We start from the raw sequence: 19,880 nt of genomic DNA, 5'->3' as shown, positions 1-19,880 counted from the left end.
ACTTATTTATACGTTTTCAAATACTTATTTAAGTGCCTACAACATGTGAGGCATTTGGAAATGTCTCAGTTAATGTGGTATGTAAGTTCCTTGCTCTAATAGAGCTCACATTTGGATGTCTTCTAATTCTGAACCTGAATGTAAGAGCACAATACAGTCAATGAAGCAGTGAGCCCAGGAAGCCATGGATCTTCACAAGCCTCAGGAAAAGTCAACATTTAAAATTTTCTATTTAAAGTACAAGGGCACAGCAAGCTCTTGGTCTATATGGGAAGGCCACGGACTACAATTCCCACAAGTCCTTGCGACCTCTCCGTTCTGCGCAGCTTCGCGGTATGAGGAAGAGGGTCCTGTCAGGCGCATTCTTGTTGCATCATCAGCGTGCATCTCCGCGATGAAACAAGTCTGGGCTACGAAAGTATGGCCGCTTCTGAGGCGGGGGTGGTGTCTTCGTCGTCTTTGAAAACAGACACATCCCCTGTCCTTGAAACTGCAGGAAGGGTCGCAGCAATGGCTGCGACCCCGCCAGCAAGGGCTGCAGCCACGGTGGTTGCGGCCGCGGCCAGGACCGGATCCGAAGCCAGGGTCTCCAAGGCCGCTTTGGCCACCAAGCTGCTGTCCTTGAGCGGCGTGTTCGCCGTGCACAAGCCCAAAGGGCCCACTTCAGCCGAGCTGCTGAATCGGTTGAAGGAGAAGCTGCTGGCAGGTACTGCAGCCCGGGTGGGGACCAGGCTGAGGCGGCCGCTGCGAGAGGGGAAGCACATTAGGCTTTTTGCGACGCTCGTGATTCAAGAGACAAAAGGAGGAGAAAGGGAGAATGACCTTTGAATTAGCTCTGGACAGGAATCTCGGGCATCTCGGGCTTGGACTTGCCCTGGCACGAACTCTTGTAGCCTACTTGGCAGTTGTAGTTCTCAACGGGAGGAAAAAAACCCATACTTACACAATAAAACCCTGCCCTTGGGCGTGCAGACCTATTTTCTGTAATCTGATCGATCCGTCAGGAGGCTTTTGTTGGGTTCATGTGGATGAACCCCAAAAGGAAGTACTGGCTCTGCACCCCTAAAGTTGCATTCCTCAAAATGTATTGGAGATGCAGATATACTTCGTTAACCAAGACTTAATATAGTCGTTTTCACATTTTAGTGGGCCTAACAATTACTTAGTATCTTGTACGAATACAGATTCCTAATCCCTGCCGTGTCCGAGATTGTGATTCGGAGAGTTCGGGGTATTTTTAGGAAACTGCAATTCTAAATAGTTGCTCCAGGTGATTCCAGTGTAAGTAGTTTATGGACCACATTTGAGGAACGCTAAATATAACTTGGCCACTAAGCTGAGAGTGTTCATTTTATTGATTCGTTTATTCACGTACACTGGGAAAATACTAGAAAAGCCTAAAGAATCACCCCGTTAATCAGCTTGGATGATTTCACACATAAAGCATCCAGGATCCTTAGGTTCATTGGACATATACAATAAGCCAGGTCTATGCTAGCCTATAGAGACTTGGAAGATGAAAGATACTGTCTCTTACCTTAACTGAGCTGATAGCCTAGTAATTTCTGCACCTTGTGGTGGTAAAACTAGTTAGCTAGGTTATTCAAGGCCCTCCAGAGTTTGGCCGTATTCTGTCTCGCCATTAAACCAGTACAGGGACTTTCTTACATTGTTTGGTGTCCCATGGAAAACTTTACACTTAAAAAAAATGCAAAAACAAATTATTCTGATGGGAATTATAACTGACAGTACAGATTTAAATGTTTATGGGCAAATAGGTACACTCCTGCAGATGTTTAATTCCCGTATCACGACTACTCATTCTTTTATTAAAGTTTTGCTTTGTTGCCTGAAAGGATGGGTCATACAGAGGACGTCAAAGTGAGGAATTGCATCAAGGATATGTATTGTGGTGTCATCATAGTTTTTTAGTTTTCCTTCATAGAACTGCTGCTTTCCTGATTGGTTAGTTAAACTCTGGGTTTCTTTTTTTTTTATCCTTAAGGTAATGATTACCATTCTTTCAGACAAGTTTCTGACAAAGCCATATTCTGGCTTTCTGGCTAATCTGCCTCTAAGAACTGAAGTTTCTTGTTGAATCTTGGTTAAAATGATTGTTTCAAGGCTGTTGCTAGGCTAGAACCTTTAGCTAGAGACATTCTCATTATCCTCGATTTCTATATTGCTTGTGATTGGCCTATTCTGTATTTATGTTAGTTAGGCTAGGGCTTTCCAAATGTCATTGTAACTGGCTGTCAGAATTACTTGGTAAGTTTTTTTGTTTTGTTTTGTTTTGTTTTGTTTTTTGAGATGGAATTTTGCTGTTGTTGCCCAGGCTGGAGTGCAATGGCACAATCTCGGCTCACCGCAACCTTTGCCTCCCGGGTTCAAGTGATTCTCCTGCCTCAGCCTCCCAAGTAGCTGGGATTACAGGCATGCACCACCACCTCTGGCTGATTTGTATTTTTAGTACAGACGGGGTTTCTCCATGTTAGTCAGGCTGGTCTTGAACTCCCGACCTTAGGTGATCCACCCACCTCAGCCTCCCAAAGTGCTGGGATTACAGGCATGAGCCACTGCTCCCGGCCTTGGGAAGGTTCTTAAAGACATTCTAATGCCATGTTTGACAACCACAATCAGTGGTTGTGTTCTCTAATACCATTCCTTGTCTTTCTTTGCATTGATTCCTGTTATACTACAATCCCTATTCTTTGTCTGTTGGGATCCTTCAAAGCCCTAAGTGTACCAGAATTATATAGCTAGAAAATAATAAAAGTCCACAAATACTTAGTTCAGTGGGGTGAACCAAATTCCCAACTTTATATAGTAGAGGCAGTATGTCTGCAAGTTAGAAGGAGGTATATTTGGGCACAAAGGGAAGATAGTATATTTATGGGGCCTTCTTACTCCAAGGGGTGTCAAGTTGAAAATATAAAGAGTTCCCCAAAAGGTTTCTGTCAATTTATGAGTGAGAGATCCATGATGGATTGCAAGTGACAGGTCAAGGGTTTGAAACCGAGGTCTGGCCTTAGAAGTTTATGTCAAAGCAGACAACCATACCCTTCTAAGTATGGTGATGTCATAATTAGAGAATGACGCCAGGGTGTTCCAGAGACCATGGTTCTGACTCAGTAGCGTGGTAATTTTGTTGGGAGGCTGAGCCACTCAGCATAACCTTTTGGCCATTTAATCTGGCTTCTGCATTTCCACTGTTGCTTTGTTTTCCCTCCTCCCTTCTCTGTCCACTCTTTTCGTTTTGTTTGCTTTATTTTCTTTCTGCTCAGTGTCAGTGTTGATAAGGAAGGTTTGATGGGCTTGGGGGCAGGTATAGATCAATATAGCAGTTCCTGCTTTTCTCTTCTTTCTCACTTGAAGTCTAATAGCCAACACTCTCTCAGTATGTTATATGCCATCATCAAAACAATTTATATTTATCCAGAAGGAAGCACTGGCTCTGTCTCCCCAAAGTACTTTCAAGTAACATTATTTTGCATTATCTTTTTCTTTTTTTTTTTAAACAGGGCAGGATCTCACTCTGTTGCCCAGGCTGGAATACAGTGGCACAATCTTGGCTTACTGCAACCTCTGCCTCCTGAGCTCAAGCAGTCCTCTCACCTAAGCCTCTCCAGTAGCTGGTACTATAGGTGCACACCACCATGCCCAGCTAATTTTTGTGTTTTATTTTGGGTAGAGACAGGGTTTCCCTGTGTTGGCCAGGCTGGTCTCAAACTTCCAGGTTCAAGTGAGCCACTCATCTCGGCCTCCCAAAGTGCTGGGATTACAGGCATGAGCCACTGTGCCCGGCTCACTTTATATTTACAACAGGAATATGAGATAAGCCAGGCTGGCATCCTCTTTTTAAAAATCTAAATGCTTAGGAAGTTAAGGTGCAACTTAATCTTAGCTGCTTTCCGTGTAACGTTTTGTTGAGATTCGCTTCCTTCGTTTTTTTTTTTTTTTTGAGACGGAGTCTTGCTCTGTTGCCCAGGCTAGAGTGCAGTGGCACGATCTTAGCTCACTGCAAACTCCGCCTCCCAGGTTCACTCCATTCTCCTGCTTCAGCCTCCTAAATAGCTGGGACTACAGGCACCCACCACCGCGCCTGGCTAATTTTTTGTATTTTTAGTAGAGATGGGGTTTCACCATGTTAGCCAGGATGGTCTTGATCTCCTGACCTCGTGATCTGCCCGCCTCGGCCTCTCAAAGTGCTGGGATTACAGGTGTGAGCCACTGCACCCGGCCTAGATTCTCTTCTTTAATGAATTGAAAATTTTGGTTAGGAGAGGGAGACAGCGAATACAGGGAGTTTGGGAATTTAGTGTATTTAGAAGTAGCCCTGCATGAGATGTACTCGCAATGTTAGGTAGCTGGAGATAGCAGCAAAGACCATGGAAGAGATTTAGAAATGGAAATTGAGGACTTTTAAAAGTATCTTTCTATATAAAAATTAACTTCTTTTCGTGATTCTCTAACAGCCCACCACTACCAAGAATTTACTAGATTTTTGCGGGTTAGCTTGGATATTTACCCACCTTTTAAAAATGCCGTTTTTCTCTTAGAGAATGAATTCTACTGTCTTGATAGCTAATTTTGGAATACTCTTTCTTTATAATTTAGGGAATGTCTATTTTAAAATCTTTTCTTTGCTAGTAATGAGGTCATAGTCTCAACATGTAAAGTTTGTATAATACTTTTTGTTTTGAAAATGCCATTCCCTCTTCCTCCCAAGTTTACGGAGATCCTACTTCATTTGTCTTGGTAATCACCTTTTCTTCATCCCCATTTCTCTCGTAGAAGCTGGAATGCCTTGTCCAGAATGGACCAAGAGGAAAAAGCAGACTTTGAAAATTGGGCACGGAGGGACTCTAGACAGCGCAGCCCGAGGAGTTCTGGGTAAGAGATATGAAAGGAAGTGTCCACTGTCACTTAATATCAGAAAGAAACACTGGTTGAGAACAGATAGATTGACTAAAGCCTTCTATTTTTCAGTCTATTTTGGAATGTTTCAGATCTACTGGATATGTATAGTGCCATCTTTTAAAGAAGCCCTTAAATGGTACAAGGCCTACAAGGCTGTTAGAAATAGCTACTTTTATGTATGGATGGGACTTTGAAAAAAGGTTTCTCTCTGTGCAGAAAAGAGTTAACATAGCAGGCCTGAAATTACTATCTTTAGAAAGGCCTGCGTGGACAGCTTGCCCTTGGCTAGTATCTGGGAACTTGGATTTTGGGAGTGTTCCCACCCTTCTCTGTCTGATAAGGCTGGTTGGCTGTGCCTCAGATGTTTCTGAGAACACCAGCTTTCCTTCTAGGAATCTGGAATTTTGTTCCACTGCTAAGGCAGAGGGTGCCTGAGTGATCATCCTGTCAAATCCCCAATAAAAGCTTTGGGCACTGGGGCCGGGTGCAGTGGCTCATGCCTGTAATCCCAGCACTTTGGGAGGCTGAGGCGCGGTGGATCACGAGGTCAGGAATTCAAGACCAGCCTGACCAACATGGTGAAACCCTGTCTCTTCTAAAAATACAAAAATTGGCTGGGTGTGGTGGCATGTGCCTGTAATCCTAGCTACTTGGGAGGCTGAGGCAGGAGAATCGCTTGAACCTGGCAGGCAGAGTTTGCAGTAAGCCGAGATGGCACCACTGCTCTCCAGCCTGGGCGACAGAGGGAGACTCTGTCACAAAACCAAAACAAACCAAAACAAACAAAACAAAACACAGCTTTGGGCACTGAGTTTCTAATGAGCTTCCCTGAGAGAAACATTGCACACGTGTTACCGCTTTTTTTGTTGTTGGAGAAAGCAGCACGCGTCAGCATCCCCTCACAGGAGGGAGAGAGGATAAGGAAGCTTGTGCCCAGATTTCTCTGTGTCTTTTTCTCTTATGGTCCAGCTGTGTATTCTTACTACATCACTGTGAAATTCTGAGCTATATATCAATCTTCGAATGTGTGCTGGTCTTGGGGATTCCTGACAAGGTAGAAGGCTCCGTTTGTCTGCCTATCTCTAATCTAATCTCTGAGATCAACTCTCTTGAGAAGGGGAAGCTTGAGAGGAAGTCATTTTCTGCTCGAGATGTATTAGTTGACTGGTTTATTGCTTGTGAAGGAAAATTGGTAGAATTGATTGAAGGGAATAAAAATATTTTATCCTTTTTATTCCATCTCTTTTTTTTTTTTTTTTTTTGCACCTGGTAGAGATTCTGAAGTCCAACTTAATGGACTGCTAAAGTGTATATACACAGGCTAGGGTATATTTTACTCTGTAACTGCATCCTTAGTCACAGAACTACCTACATACATTGGGATCCCTCTCAGTGCCCCCTTCCCCACATATGAGAAACAAACTTTTATGGAACAATACTTATGTTTTTACATGCTCTGGTATTTTATATTTTATTCAGTTTCATTTAGAGCAAAAATTAGGTACAAAGAAACAACAGCAAACCTTGATCTAAGCTATCCAAAGTAAATGAGTGCTTATTTAAAAGGATAAAATTGGTGAAGAAAATGGTATGCTTCAAGAACATTATAAACTGTATGATTTTGTATTTTCTAAAATTATAGATTTATGTTGGCAATAATATTTTTACTTGAGGTTAAAATAGAAAAAATCAGTTCGAGACCAATCTGGCCAACACGGTGAGACCCTGTCTCTACTAAAAATACAAAAATTAGCCGGGCATGGTGGCGTGTGCCTGTAATGCCAGCTACTCGGGAGGCTGAGGCAGGAGAATCACTTGAACCCAGGAGACAGAGGTTGCAGTGATCTGAGATGGTGCCACTGCACTCCAGCCTGGGTGACAAGAGCGAAACTCCGTCTCAATAAATAAATAAATAAATAAATAAACAAACATAAAATAGAAAAAATCAGGCTGGGCACAGTGACTCATGCTTATAATCCCAGTACTTTAGGAGGCCGAGGTAGGTGGATTGCTTGAACCCAAGAGTCCAAGACCAGCTTAGACAATATGGTGAAACCCCATCTCTATAAAAAATTTAAAAATTAGCTGGGTGTGGTGACACATACCTATAGTCCCAGCTACTTGGGAGGCTGAGGTGGGAGGATCACTGGAGCCTGGGAAGTTGAGGCTGCAGTGATCTGTGATTGCACCACTGCACTCCAAAAAAACAAGCAAAACAAAACAAAAACCCCAGCTAATAATAACAAGCGTTTATTGAGCACTTACTGTATATAAGGTCTTCCGTTTTGGGCATTCATAAGTTCTATACTTTAATTCTCATTGTAACCTATAAGAGAGGTTATTACTATCCCCATTTTACAGAAGAAGAAAGGAAGACCCTGAGAGATAAAGTAACATGTTCACTGTCATAGAATTAGTGAGTGACAAAGTCAGGATATGAGCCCAGATCTGCTCAGTTCCAAAGCATCTGCCCTATTGTGGATGGCAGATACCTGGTGCTCCTGCTTTTGTTTCTCATGCCCTGTGCTCTTGGCAGGAATTAGGGCTTCATGATTCTTATCAGCTTAGCACTTCAGTAGCCTATACCAGTTGATTAGAGTTGGCCTTTGAGTTGAAGCCTGTGTTTCTAACCCTTCTGCTTTACTGTTTTCCAGGCGTGGCACCACAAATACAAGGAAAGAGAGGATAAGATTGGTTGCTTGTTTATGACTAGATCAATTCTATTAATTTCTGGTGGCGGTTCTTCATTGGTATGCAGAAAATAGTGATATTCAAGGCAGTGAATGAAAGTTTAGTTTTTACCCTGAACCTAAGGCTAGCTTGTCCAACCTTTGGCCTGTGGGCTGCATGTGGCCTAGGGTGGCTTTGAATGCAGCCCTACACAAATTTGTAAACTTTCTTAAAACATCATGAGTTTTTTGGGCGTGGTGGTGGGTGCCTGTAGTCCCAGCTACTCGGAGAGGCTGAGGCAGGAGAATGGCGTGAATCCGGGGGGCGGAGCTTGCAGTGAGCCGAGATCTTGCGCCCGCCACTGCACTCCAGCCTGGGCTACAGAGATTCTGTCTCAAAAAAAAAAACAAACCATGAGTTTTTTTGTGATTTTTATTTTTTTTTAAGCTCATCAGCTATTGTTAGTGTATTATGTATGTGGCCCAAGACAATTCTTCTTTCACTGTGACCCAGGGAAGCCAAAAGATTGGACACTCTTGGCCTAAGGGATCTTGTTGAAGCTTCCATTTTAGTATTATGAAGGGGCTGAGATTTGTATGCATGGAAGAAATTGTATTGGAAACAGTTTTCTGGTTGGAGGCTTAATTTATATTTGATCACACAGGGACTTTTATGATGATATAATATGTTCATATGTCAGATATATTAATTTTTCTTTTAATGCATGTGATTTCCGAGGAGAGATAAAGTTTAAAAAATTGTAGGTGTTTAGTCACAGAGTAAGGGATGTTTGTTGTCCAAGTTAGCAGTTCTGGAAACTTATGAGAAGTTGATTTTTGATTGTGTGGTAAAATAAACACTGAACTCTAATCATACTTCGGTTTGTACACTGGCTACTGGCTGCTTTAATTACTAACTATATACATCCTAAGAAAATCCCGTAACTTCACTGAATGTGTCTTCATCTCTTAAAAGAAGATAATGTCTACCAAAACTGAGTCAAAAGGTTTTCAAAAATATCTTACAAAATACCTGTAGTATATAGATATATACTTTATCCTGTGAAGTGCTGTATACAGGTCTTTTTTATTTTTATTTATTTATTTTTTTGAGATGAGTCTTGCTCTGTTGTCCAGGCTTGAGTGCAGTGGCGTGATCTCGGCTCACTGCAACCTCCATCTCCCAAATTCAACTGATTCTCCTGCTTCAGCCTCCTGACTAGCTGGGATTATAGGCGACTGCCACCACGCCCTGCTAATTTTTGTATTTTTAGTAGAGTCAGGGTTTCATCATGTTGACCAGGGTGGTCTTGAACTCCTGATCTCAAGTGATCTGCCCACCTCGGCCTCCCAAAGTGCTGGGATTACAGGTGTGAGCCACCATGCCCGGCCAAAAGGTCTTTTTTGAAAAAAACAAACAAACAAAAAACTAAAACTGTACCTGTGCGAAAAAAATATACCTTTACTTTCAACATTTTTTTTTGCAATATTAATGGTGCAGATTAAGAATTTAGCTGACAATTTAAGATTATAACCTGAAATTCAGGTTTATAATTCTACAGCATAATTGCTAGAGGGTTCACAAGTTTGTCAAAAATACGTGGTAGGCAAAATAATGGCCCTCTAAAGGTGTCCGTGTCCTAATTTCCATAACCTGTGAATATATTAGGTTACATCACAAGGAACATTAGGGTTGTAGATGGAATTGATGTTGCTAATCAGCTGACTTTATGATAGATTATCCTGGAATTTCCAAGTGGACCCAATGTAATCATAATCTTTAAAAGTGGAAGAGGAGGCAGAAGGGAGAGTCAGAGGAGATGTGACAGTGGAAGCAGAGGTTGGAGTAATGTGGTTGCTGGCTTTGAAGAGTGAAGGGGATCACAGGCAGAAGAATGGGGGCAGCCTCTAAAAGCTGGAGGAGGCAAAAAAAAAAAAAAGGTCCTCCAGAGAGGCTCTCGTGAAGGATTCTCCTCTAGCAGCTCCAGAGAAGAACAGAGTCAAGCCAACCCTTTGATTTGAGGCCTAGTTAAACCTCTTTCAGGGTTCTGACCTCTGCAACTGTATGATAAAAAGTTTGTATTGTTTTAAGACAGATTGGTAATTTGTTACAGTAGCAATAGGAAAGGAATATACCTATTTATCATAAATCACTTAAAATGTAAATAAAATTTCTATATACCATTTCAAAAAAATTGTTTTTAACTTTAGAGGTTATAGAAACAGTGGGAAAATTTAGAAAATACAAGAAAGTTGAAAATAAAAATTTATCCATTTTCCACCTTTCATCAGTAGTTAACATTTTTGCCATATTTCCTTGTAGCTTTTTGTCTATGCAGATTTTTAAAGTTGAGCACTACTTCACTGTGTATACTTATATATCCATTTTTTAAACTTAACATTGTAACATAAACATTGTTCATGTTGGTAAGCTCTTTGTAAACTTTATTTTTAATGGCTATAAAATGTTCCATCATATGGCTAAAATACAATTTATTAACCATTTCCCTGTTTGAGGTCACTGAGGTTATTACCAGAGTTTTGTCAGAACTGATTTTGTGAGAGATGTCTTTATAGATAGAACTTTTTGTTTGTTTTGTTTTTAGTTTTTACCCACATATCTGTGTCAGCCAGGTGTTTCAGATTCTTAAAATAGATTCCTACTATTGGAAAGATACAGATCTTGTAAGGTGATCCTACAGAAAGCTGGAAATACATGTATAGAGTCCATGCCTGTCCTAAAGAGACTCTCATCATAAACAAATTCTTTCTTTTTGATTTGAGAATAGGATACTAGCACATTGGATAAGTTTGGAGATAGTTGTTTTTGTTTTTGTTTTTTTAACGGAAAAGACATTTGAGTGAGCACAGAACACTTGGGAGACAGAGTAGGAGAGTAGTAATTGTGCGACAGTGCGTGGAAAACCCTGTTATTCATCTACTCTCTAAATTCTCCACACCTTTTCAAACGTGGTGCCTTTGCTCATGTTTTTCTTTTATAAGCTGCTCATCTCTCTCGGCACCTTTGGTTGTAGAAGTCCTACTGACCTTTCCAGGTTCAGCTGAAATGCTGTTTCCTACCTTTGAAGCCTGCCTGCTGCTCTTCTATACTGCTAATGTAAAATTTCATTTTGTTCTCTTAGTTTTTGTTAATATTTGTCTCCCTATAAGATTGTTAAATCACAGCTGAAGCCAGGTCTTATTTATTTCTGTGCCTGCACAATAAGTACTGAATACAATTTTGAATGATTGAAGGGAAAAAATGCTGAGTAAAAATTCTGTCCGGGAAACTAACCTGTGAATGAAAAGCTGCTGGTCCCAACTCCAGATAATTTTTCTATATGCCACCACCATATAGTCTTCCTAAAATTCTGCTTTCACTAATCACCTCACTTCAATGGCACTTGCTTATTCTTAGGTATAAAATGAGAGGATTAAGCTGGGTAACTCTAAGATACCTTCTTTTAAATTTTATCCTTCTGGGTCACTAAACTAGCTCAGAAACCATCATGAGTTCAGTATTTCAGCCATGTCAAAGTCAAACATGTCAGCCTGCTTCTAAGACACCCTGTGTTCAGTTGATAAACCTGCTGTTCTCATCCTTATATCTGAGAGTTTGTGCAATTATTTTCTTTTTTAGAACATGCTTCTCTTCTCTCTGTTGTGTTCCCTATACATGCTTTAAAGGCCTAATACAAACTCTGAAATGCTTGAATGAAGCATTCTCTGGCCTCTTTAGCCGTTTAGGATGCTCCCACCTTTGCCCTGCTTTGGCAGCAGTTCTCTCTCTGTTCATTTGACACTTAATCATATACTATCATATTGTTATTTAGCATTATTCACTCATTAGGCAACGTTTCTTGAGCACTGTGATTTTTCTGTATTTTATTTTCCTGATGAGATTATAAGCTGTTTCGAAGTTAGGAAATGTGTCACAGATTTCTTTGTTTTTACATTAGAAGTATTCCTCTTGGGATTATGTGCATAGTAGTTGTTAAAAAAAAAATTGGTTGGAGATTTATTTGAATGGAATTGAACTGCATTGAATCTTTCCTGTTTGCCTCATCAGCAGCAGTATCTACAAGTTCTGTCATTTGAAGAGTATTATGCTCTTCAGAGGATTACTGAGGACAGACTGTTTTTGATCCTAGACCTTGAGCTATATGACTTAGAAGGATCAATACAGATGAGTGTCATATAAGTTTTGAGGAGGTTGGAATAGACTTTATGAATGAGTTGGGGCTTGAGCTGGGCTTCAAAGGATTGACTTTGAATACTTTAATAAAGAGTTGGTGCTGTAGGCACTGGGACCCTACTAAGGATTGTTTGGGGGGCTTTGTAATGTGAAAAATAGGATTTCAGAAATGGTTATGAAGTGGTATGGATTGGAAGAGGAGGGGATAGGATGTAGAACTCTCAGGTTTGCCGGGATGTAGGCTGGTTGCAGTGAGAAGAAAGCCTAGGTGAGTTAAGGTGGCAGAGGGAATGGAAAGGAAGGGGGGTCTGCTCTTAGACCATTTGGTTTGAATCTTAACTCTACCAGGTACTGGTTGTGAGATGCTGGACGAAGTTCTTAGTCTCTTATTCCTGTTTCCTCATCTATCAACAGGGGTAATTATACTATCTTTTAAAGTTTTTTTTTTGTTTTTGTTTTTGTTTTGAGATGGTGTTTTGCTCTTGTCACCCAGGCTGGAGTGCAATGGTATGATATTGGCTCAACACAACCTCTGCCTCTTGGGTTCAAGCGATTCTCCTGCCTTAGCCTCCCAGGTAGCTGGGATTACAGGCATGCGCCACCATACCCAGCTAATTTTGTATTTTTAGTAGAGACGGGGTTTCTCCATGTTGGTCATGCAGGTCTCGAACTCCTGCCCTCAGGTGGTCCACCCACCTCAACCTCCCAAAATGCTGGGATTACAGGCGTGAGCCACCACACCTGGCCTTTTAAAGTTCTTATAAGGATTAAATGGGATAATGAAAGGAGAGCATTTAGAGTAGAATCTGATACGTGGTAAACTTACTGAATGATATTTGCTGTAAATATTGGAGCTATTTTTTCCAGTTTGCCAATCACTAGTCCTTGTTTGCTCTTATAATTCTGAATTGTGGTGGTTGTATTGTGTTCTTATGCACAGTTGTATCTGTTGATGACAAATATTTCTATTCTTACAAAAATGTGGCTTCTTAACAAAAAGAGAAGTGACTAAATCCTCTCACCCTCACCAAGTGAAATGTGTTGTCGTATGAATAATGTTTGAAATTTAAGAGAAAGGTAGGCCATTGTTGTACTTTGGTCTCTGTTAAAATACATTCTTCAGCCTTCATTTTACCTTGCATTCTTCTTTGTGTTAGACTGATTTGTTATGTTTCTCTTTTCTTGATTGTATATACTGCTGGGTGCTAATCATCTTTAAATGGTTCATTAGCTATGATAATGGCTTTTGCTTTGTTTAATAATGAATTCTGTCAAAAGACTTTATCATACCCACTTGAACATGGTTAATTGTGCCATGTGTTTTTCACTGGTGCCCATATAAAATTCCAGTACGTCCTTTGAGATTGTTCTAAGGCTTCATTATCTAATTGGCTGGGTTAAGGTTTCTACTGAGTTTAATACTTTGAGAATGGGGAGAAAGGTCTTCTCTCGTCCCTTCTTTAGAATTTCTTAGCTGCATGACAAGTTCAATTGTTTGGAGTAATAGGATCCCTAAAGTTTTGCTAAATATCTGCTCTTTCCCACTTCACATTACCTAAGCTGGGAAATTATGACCAAAATATATAGTTATTTTAAAAACCTAGTTTTCCTAACAGAGTGTCGTAATATTTCTTTCTTTGATTTGTAGTTGTTGGAATTGGAAGCGGAACAAAAATGTTGACCAGTATGTTGTCGGGGTCCAAGGTAAGAATACTGAAATAGTTCTGTTTTTCTTTAATGTTCTTAATGATCTACATGTATTGGATTTTTATCAAATAAAAAAACTGAGTAAACTGCATGAATGGGTATCATTCCTGAGTATTAATTATGTCTGTAAACATATCTGAGATTGAAAATATCGAGACTGAAAATTGGAAATTCTTCATTGAAAAACCAATTATACTTAAAGAAACAATGCTACAGTGCTCATCATTTACCAAAATTATATTTAGACTTTTAAAACATCATATTTCTTAGATGATTGGGACTTAGAGGTCATAAACTCTAGTGACAGACTTTTTTAAACCTTGGAATTTTTATAGAAACAATACTATTTTGTAAACCATGCCCCTTGAGCAAAAATATGCTTTGTTCAATGGTTATAAAATGTTTATTAAAGAAAAGAGTAGGGCCTCTTTAAGATGATAAAGTATGTTCATGTATGAGAGTAACCTTGAATAGATCCAAAAGCACTTTTCCAGGCACTTGATAGAAGAGAGAAGAGGTTATTTGGAGGCAGGAGAGGCTGGAAAGCTGTGAACTGCTGGTAGAAGGGGTCTCTTCCACCTCTCAAAGAGAGAATAATATCAGTATCCTAATGAGTAATTAGGTGCTGGTTATGAGTGCTGAGACTAAGGGCCAATGAAAATGCACGTGGAAGGAAGCTTAGTATGCCAAGAGGTAGCGAAAAATTTCATTATGTTCCTGGAATAAACTTTGTTTTAAAACTCTTTCTCTAAATGTGATATAAATTGTTGATAAAATGATTTTTGTTTCTTTAAAAAAATCTGTAGTCAAAGACCATTTAAAAAACAATTTCCAGTTCATTGCAGACTGATTGATGACTTTTGTAAAATATAATTAAAATATAGCAATGTAAAATTGCTAAATAAGTTTTATGCAACCTCATTTTCTGAACTTATTATAGATTCTGGCCTGTGGAAAACACTTGACACAGTAGTGGTTTAAGTATTAAAATAAAAGCCCTGGCCGAGCGTGGTGTCTCATGCCTGTAATCCTAACACTTTGGAAGGCTGAGGCGGGCAGATCACTTGAGGTCAGGATTTCGAGACTAGCCTGGCCAACATGGTGAAACCCGTCTCTGTTAAAAATACCAAAAAAATTATCCAGGCGTGGTGCTATACACCTTTAATACCAGCTACTCGGCAGGCTGAGGCAGGAGAATCACTTGAACCCAGGAGGTGGAGGTTGCAGTGAGCCAAGATCACTCCACTGCACACCAGCGTGGGTGACAGAGTGAGACGACTCCATCTCAATAAATAATAAGGTAGGTAGTTACGTAGGTAGGTAGGTAGGTAGGTAGATAGTTAGATAGGTAGGTAGGTAGGTAGGTAGATAGATAGATACATAGATACATAGATTAATTGATTGATTGATTGATTGGTTTTAAAAAGCCACAGAGAACATACTGCATGTGATATCTCATTTTGTTTATCAACTGGCATAAAAATCTGTGCCATTCAATTGGAAGGAATCTTAGTGCCTCTGATAAATGAAAAACTTCAGTGTGGCTTGCTCTGTAATCTTCAAAATATTGGTGTTGAAAAATTAGAGTATAAAAATTGCATTAGAATGCAGGCATTTGACAGTTTCTCAGTGAATTTGTATATTGTGCTTACAGACACACAGAGTTTAGAATCTGTTTCTGATACTGGTTTTTGCCAGTTGTTTAATATTTGTTTCTGAACTCCCAAAGATGAACAGTGTTTACTTTTAATATGGGATTATGGATGATTTTTTTTTTCACATTATTTGGGATTTTCTAAAATCTATACAATAAACAAGTCACTTTTATGTTAATAATAAAAAAGATATATTTACATTAAGGAATTTGTTTGTTTTTTTTTACCAAGATAAAATATGTTGAGTTCATTGAGATATTCGTTGTTCATCCCTCCTCACCCAAACCACAAACACAGCACACTACATATTACTGAAAGATTTTACTTGTAAATTTCAGGCATATTTTCAGAAATATTATGACTGAAAATGTAAATACATCATTGACTCTGGTATAAATTTTGTAATAGCCAATTTGCTGTTCAGCTACGAAACCTGAATGTCATACAGTGAAATCACTGATCCTCAAAATGACTGTAACATAAATAGAAATACCACAGGCACGTCTTGTTACAGAAACCTAGTTCTTAGGTATTTCAAAAATAGGCATCGTTGTCTTGTTAGCTATTTATATTTCTTATCCTTTTAATTTTATGTACATGTTAAAATAACTAAATCATTAAGAGTTTAATGTTGAAGATAATTTTTTAATATAAAGTAGTTAAAAACTGTTAATAAATATTTTTTCTTTTTTTAAAAGAACGAGAAGGAATCTTAGAGATCATCTTATCTAGTGACTTTCAAAATTTTTTTAACTAAGACCCATAGTAAGAAACATATGTAATGACCATATAGATACATACATTTATGAAAAGGAAAAATTTTATCAAACAACTTTGTGTTAGTCTGTTTGTGTTGCTGTAAAGGAATAGTCAAGGCTGGGTAATTTATAAAGAAAAGAGGTTTATTTGGCTCGTGGTTCTGAAGTCTGTACAAGAAACGTGGTGGTGGTATCTGCTTCTGGCGAGGGCCTCAGGAAGCTTACAGTTGTGGCCATGTCGCATGGTGAGAGAGAGAGTGAGAGAGAGAGAGGCGGAGGTGCCAGGCTCTTTTAAACAGCCAGATTTCGCATGAACTCATTATTGCAGGGAGGGCACCAAGCCATTCATGCGAGATCCGCCCTCATAACCCAGACAATTCCCACCATGCCCCACCTCCAACACTGGAGATTACATTTCAACATGAGATTTGGAGGGGACAGACATCCAAACTTTATCCAACTCTAACCCTATGTATGATGTATTCTTGATACTTTTCCTTCTATTTCATTAAAAAAAAAAATGGTGGCTGCAGCCCCCTAACTTGGCCCAGATCTAATGTCCACTTTTTCTTCACTTCCTATTTTGACAGATGAATTTTTATTTGCATCACAGTGCAACTAGAAAAATTAGACTTCTGGTATGTGTAGGATGGAGTTACATCAAAAGTAGAAATATTTAGTTCTAGGATGGCAAATATTCAGTGTTCTTGTTACAGCCATATTACAGGACAGCCTTCTCTCCCTAGCCAGTCCTAATTGGAGATATTGCTAATTGAACATGGCTAACATTTCTTCTTGCTGAATCAAGAAACACCCTTAGAATCTTCTTCAACATAGTGCAACTTCATATAACTACTGTCACTTACTAGATGAAATTCGGGCTTTTAAATAAAATCTCTAGGCCATCACATTATTTTGCTTCCATCTGTGAAGACTAGACACTAATCAGACCACCCAAATCATTTCTTGCATTTCCTCCCATTCAGATCAGGGTAAAAGTTAAGAAAAGAGCCACTGCTCTGTGTTCCTCATTGTCTTCCTCTCCTGCCTTGGAGTGAGCTTTGTTCTGCCAGTGATCATATTTCTCAAGTCTTTTTTTTTTTTTCCCCTGCCTGATCATTTAGGATTATGTGTATAATGTGTGTGAAAAGCATGTGAGCTTTTTGTACAGTGCCTTGTGTACGGAAATTGCTCATTAAATACTGTTATTACTATTCCTAAGTATTTTACTTATCCCCAAGTCTCTCTCTTGAGGTCCAGGCCTGTTGGAGCTTTCTAGCCACATGTTCTGTAGACACCTGAAATTAATTTTACTCATGCAAGTTCTGTTGGAACTCTTGAATACAGTTAACTTCATTTTTTTTTCATTGCTCTCTGTGATTGCTGGCGATGTAGGCAAAATATTGCACTCATCAGAAAGAGAAAGCATGCCGGTTCTTTAAGGGAGAGACAGACTTTCCTTGGACATTAAAGCCAGAAAGAAGTTTCTGACAATAAGGGATATTAAATGACAGATAGATGGTGATTTTCAAAAATAGTTTTACAACAGATGTAGAAATGGAGCTACATAACATTAAAGCCAGAAAGAAGTTTCTGACAATAAGGGATATTAAATGACAGATAGATGGTGATTTTCAAAAATAGTTTTACAACAGATGTAGAAATGGAGCTACATAAAATACAGTTTAGGTAAAATTCTGAGAGGTTAGGCTGATGTGTTCCTTTGGCCTAAGTTGATCTAAGTATAAAAATGTCACCTAGAGGAGGGCAAATAGTCCCTCTTCTATCTTCCCTAAATTACACTTTCTTTGAGCCAGTCATTCAGCAAAAGCTGGATAGCAGACGTTGTACTTTGAAGGAACAGACAAGGAACAGAAGAAAACAGATGAGGTTTTGGAGTGCTGTCTTTATTAGTTTTCTATATTGTTGATCAAAGTTGGTTATTTTACAGATGCTTTAGAAACCAGATGGAAAGGTTATGAAAACCTGAAGAATCTAACTAGCATGTCAAGATATAAAGGTACCTCCATATCTCTGTGCAGGTAAACCATAGTGGCACCTGCAGGCAAAGCCAGCATTTCCTCAGAAGGCAACTTTGTATCCCCCTCCAGTAGTTAAACAAGTGTCATCATTGGAGTGAATGAAGTTTCCCCTTCTTGGTGTGGTCAAAGGATAGTAACTTTCCCCAAGAACACAGTAACATTTTTAGGTTAACCAGTTATGAGAACTCTAAAGTGTGACTTGAGTAATGCTCCTATGAAACTTAGCCAACTCTTGAAGATTTCAGCATTTCTAATCAGTTTTCTCCAGAGGCTAGTCCAGTTTGTACCTTTTCTATATACTCTATTAATTTTCATATATTTCATAAATACTGTATTGACAATTTTAAAGGGCTTATACTTATGAACTATAAAAAAGAACTGTTCCTTCTTAATGAAGACATTCAAAGCCACATGTTTTTGGTTTGATAGGTTTTTTAAAAAGTGTTCTTTCTCATCCTCAGTAATAACCCTATTTTGTTTGTGAAGTTTTAAATCACAAGCTTTCAAAATCACACCTCAGTTGAGATCCAAGGAAATGATTGTGTATACTTTCTGTAGTAGAAACATTTTTCTTTCTCCTAAACAGAACAGAAGCTGATTTGCTGCTAGAGATGTCTAGCTAATATCTGCTGTGGGGTTTAGGGAGCTTGATGATGAGTAAAGTAGAGAGTAGAATAATACCAGTGAGAAACTATAAGTCCCAGAGAGTACACAGGTCAATGGAATGTTCTTCAGGACCTCTCTTTTGTTGCAGTAGAATTACATTGTAATGAATACAGTAGTCAAATTCACAATTCCCAGGTACATGTCTTGGAGAATTAACAACTCTAAAGCACAGACTCTATGTAGAATTTAAGCCAGTGAAAAGAAATATTTTAGACTCCATAAGATAAAATGTTAGGGTTGAATATGTATATCTCCATGTCTTTTTTCTTCTATCCCAATATCTTTTTGGTCGTAAGGCTTTGTTTCAGCTGAAGGCTTAACTGTGTGGGTGAATTTTTCTAAGTGGTTTGTGGATAATTGAATAAAATTGGAGGATAATTGTTACTAGATGCCAGGACAAGGGACAGCTAGGAAACAGCTGATTTCAATAATCGGTTCACAGGGTGTGGTCTAAGGACTCCTGAGACTCTTTCAGGGTCTGTTGAAATAGAAACTATTTTCATAGTTTTGCCTTTTTAACTTGCAATCCCACAAATACATGGTAGAGTTTTTCAGAGGTTACTAGATGTGCAATGACATCATTGCTCTGATGGCTAATGGAAGTTTTAAACATTTTTCAGCTTTAATTTCTAATACAGTAAATCTAGGCAGATATAACATGTATTTAAAAAATGTGTGCCAGGGTTTCTCAATACGTTTTAAGTGTGTGTAGGAGTTCTGAAAGCAAAATGTTTGAGAACATTTTGATTTGATTTGAGAATGTTGATTTAGATATTGTCTCCCCTAAAGAATCCAGCACGTAGCTACATACAGTATAATTGCAGACCCTGGAGTGGGTTGAGACTTAGCAGATAAAATCTAGATATTCAAAACTGTGGTGAAATGTGAAGAATTGCACACATAGGCACTTCTCTAGCATGTGTATCATTCTGTCAGCAACTTTTTATTAAGCTGCTACTGTGTTTCTATCTAGTAAAGAACACAATAGAACAGCAATGGGAAACTCTAGCTAAGAGTTCATACTTCGAGAAAGTAAGGATCAATAAAATATACTTGGAAAACAGTGAATCTCTCTGTAGGTCATCATGTGCTAAGCCATGTGATATGAGAGCTCAGTGAGATAAACCAGACATGTCTGTTGTTGCCATTATATCCAGTCCCCTCTGCAGTAGTTGTCTTTATTGAAGTTTTCCCGTTACACAGTAACCTCTTAGAGGGAGAGCAATCTATTTTATGTATCTGTGTATCCTTCCCTAGCACTTAGGAGA

At 39.0% G+C, this 19,880-nt stretch overlaps 1 protein-coding gene across 4 annotated transcripts in view; it reads left to right on the top strand.

The window, feature by feature from the left end:
• The first annotated feature begins 330 nt into the window (after nucleotides 1-330).
• Nucleotides 331-19,880, top strand: part of TRUB1 (TruB pseudouridine synthase family member 1) — a 59,562-nt gene continuing 40,012 nt past the window's right edge. For 2 of the 4 annotated variants that reach the window (XR_008652024.2, XR_008652025.2), the window contains exons 1-3: nucleotides 365-706; nucleotides 4,795-4,893; nucleotides 13,433-13,488. Coding sequence is in view for 2 of the 4 variants with exons in the window: in XM_055248268.2 (XP_055104243.1) it covers nucleotides 421-706; nucleotides 4,795-4,893; nucleotides 13,433-13,488 (441 nt within the window). In the remaining 2 variants the exon portion in view is untranslated. Of the gene's footprint in view, nucleotides 707-4,794; nucleotides 4,894-13,432; nucleotides 13,489-19,880 lie in introns of all 4 variants that reach the window. The other 2 variants (XM_055248268.2, XM_055248278.2) reach the window with 2 other exon arrangements.

Source organism: Symphalangus syndactylus, chromosome 2, assembly GCF_028878055.3.
Source record: "Symphalangus syndactylus isolate Jambi chromosome 2, NHGRI_mSymSyn1-v2.1_pri, whole genome shotgun sequence".
Lineage (NCBI taxonomy): Eukaryota > Metazoa > Chordata > Mammalia > Primates > Hylobatidae > Symphalangus > Symphalangus syndactylus.
This window is presented reverse-complemented; position numbering and strand designations above follow the sequence as displayed.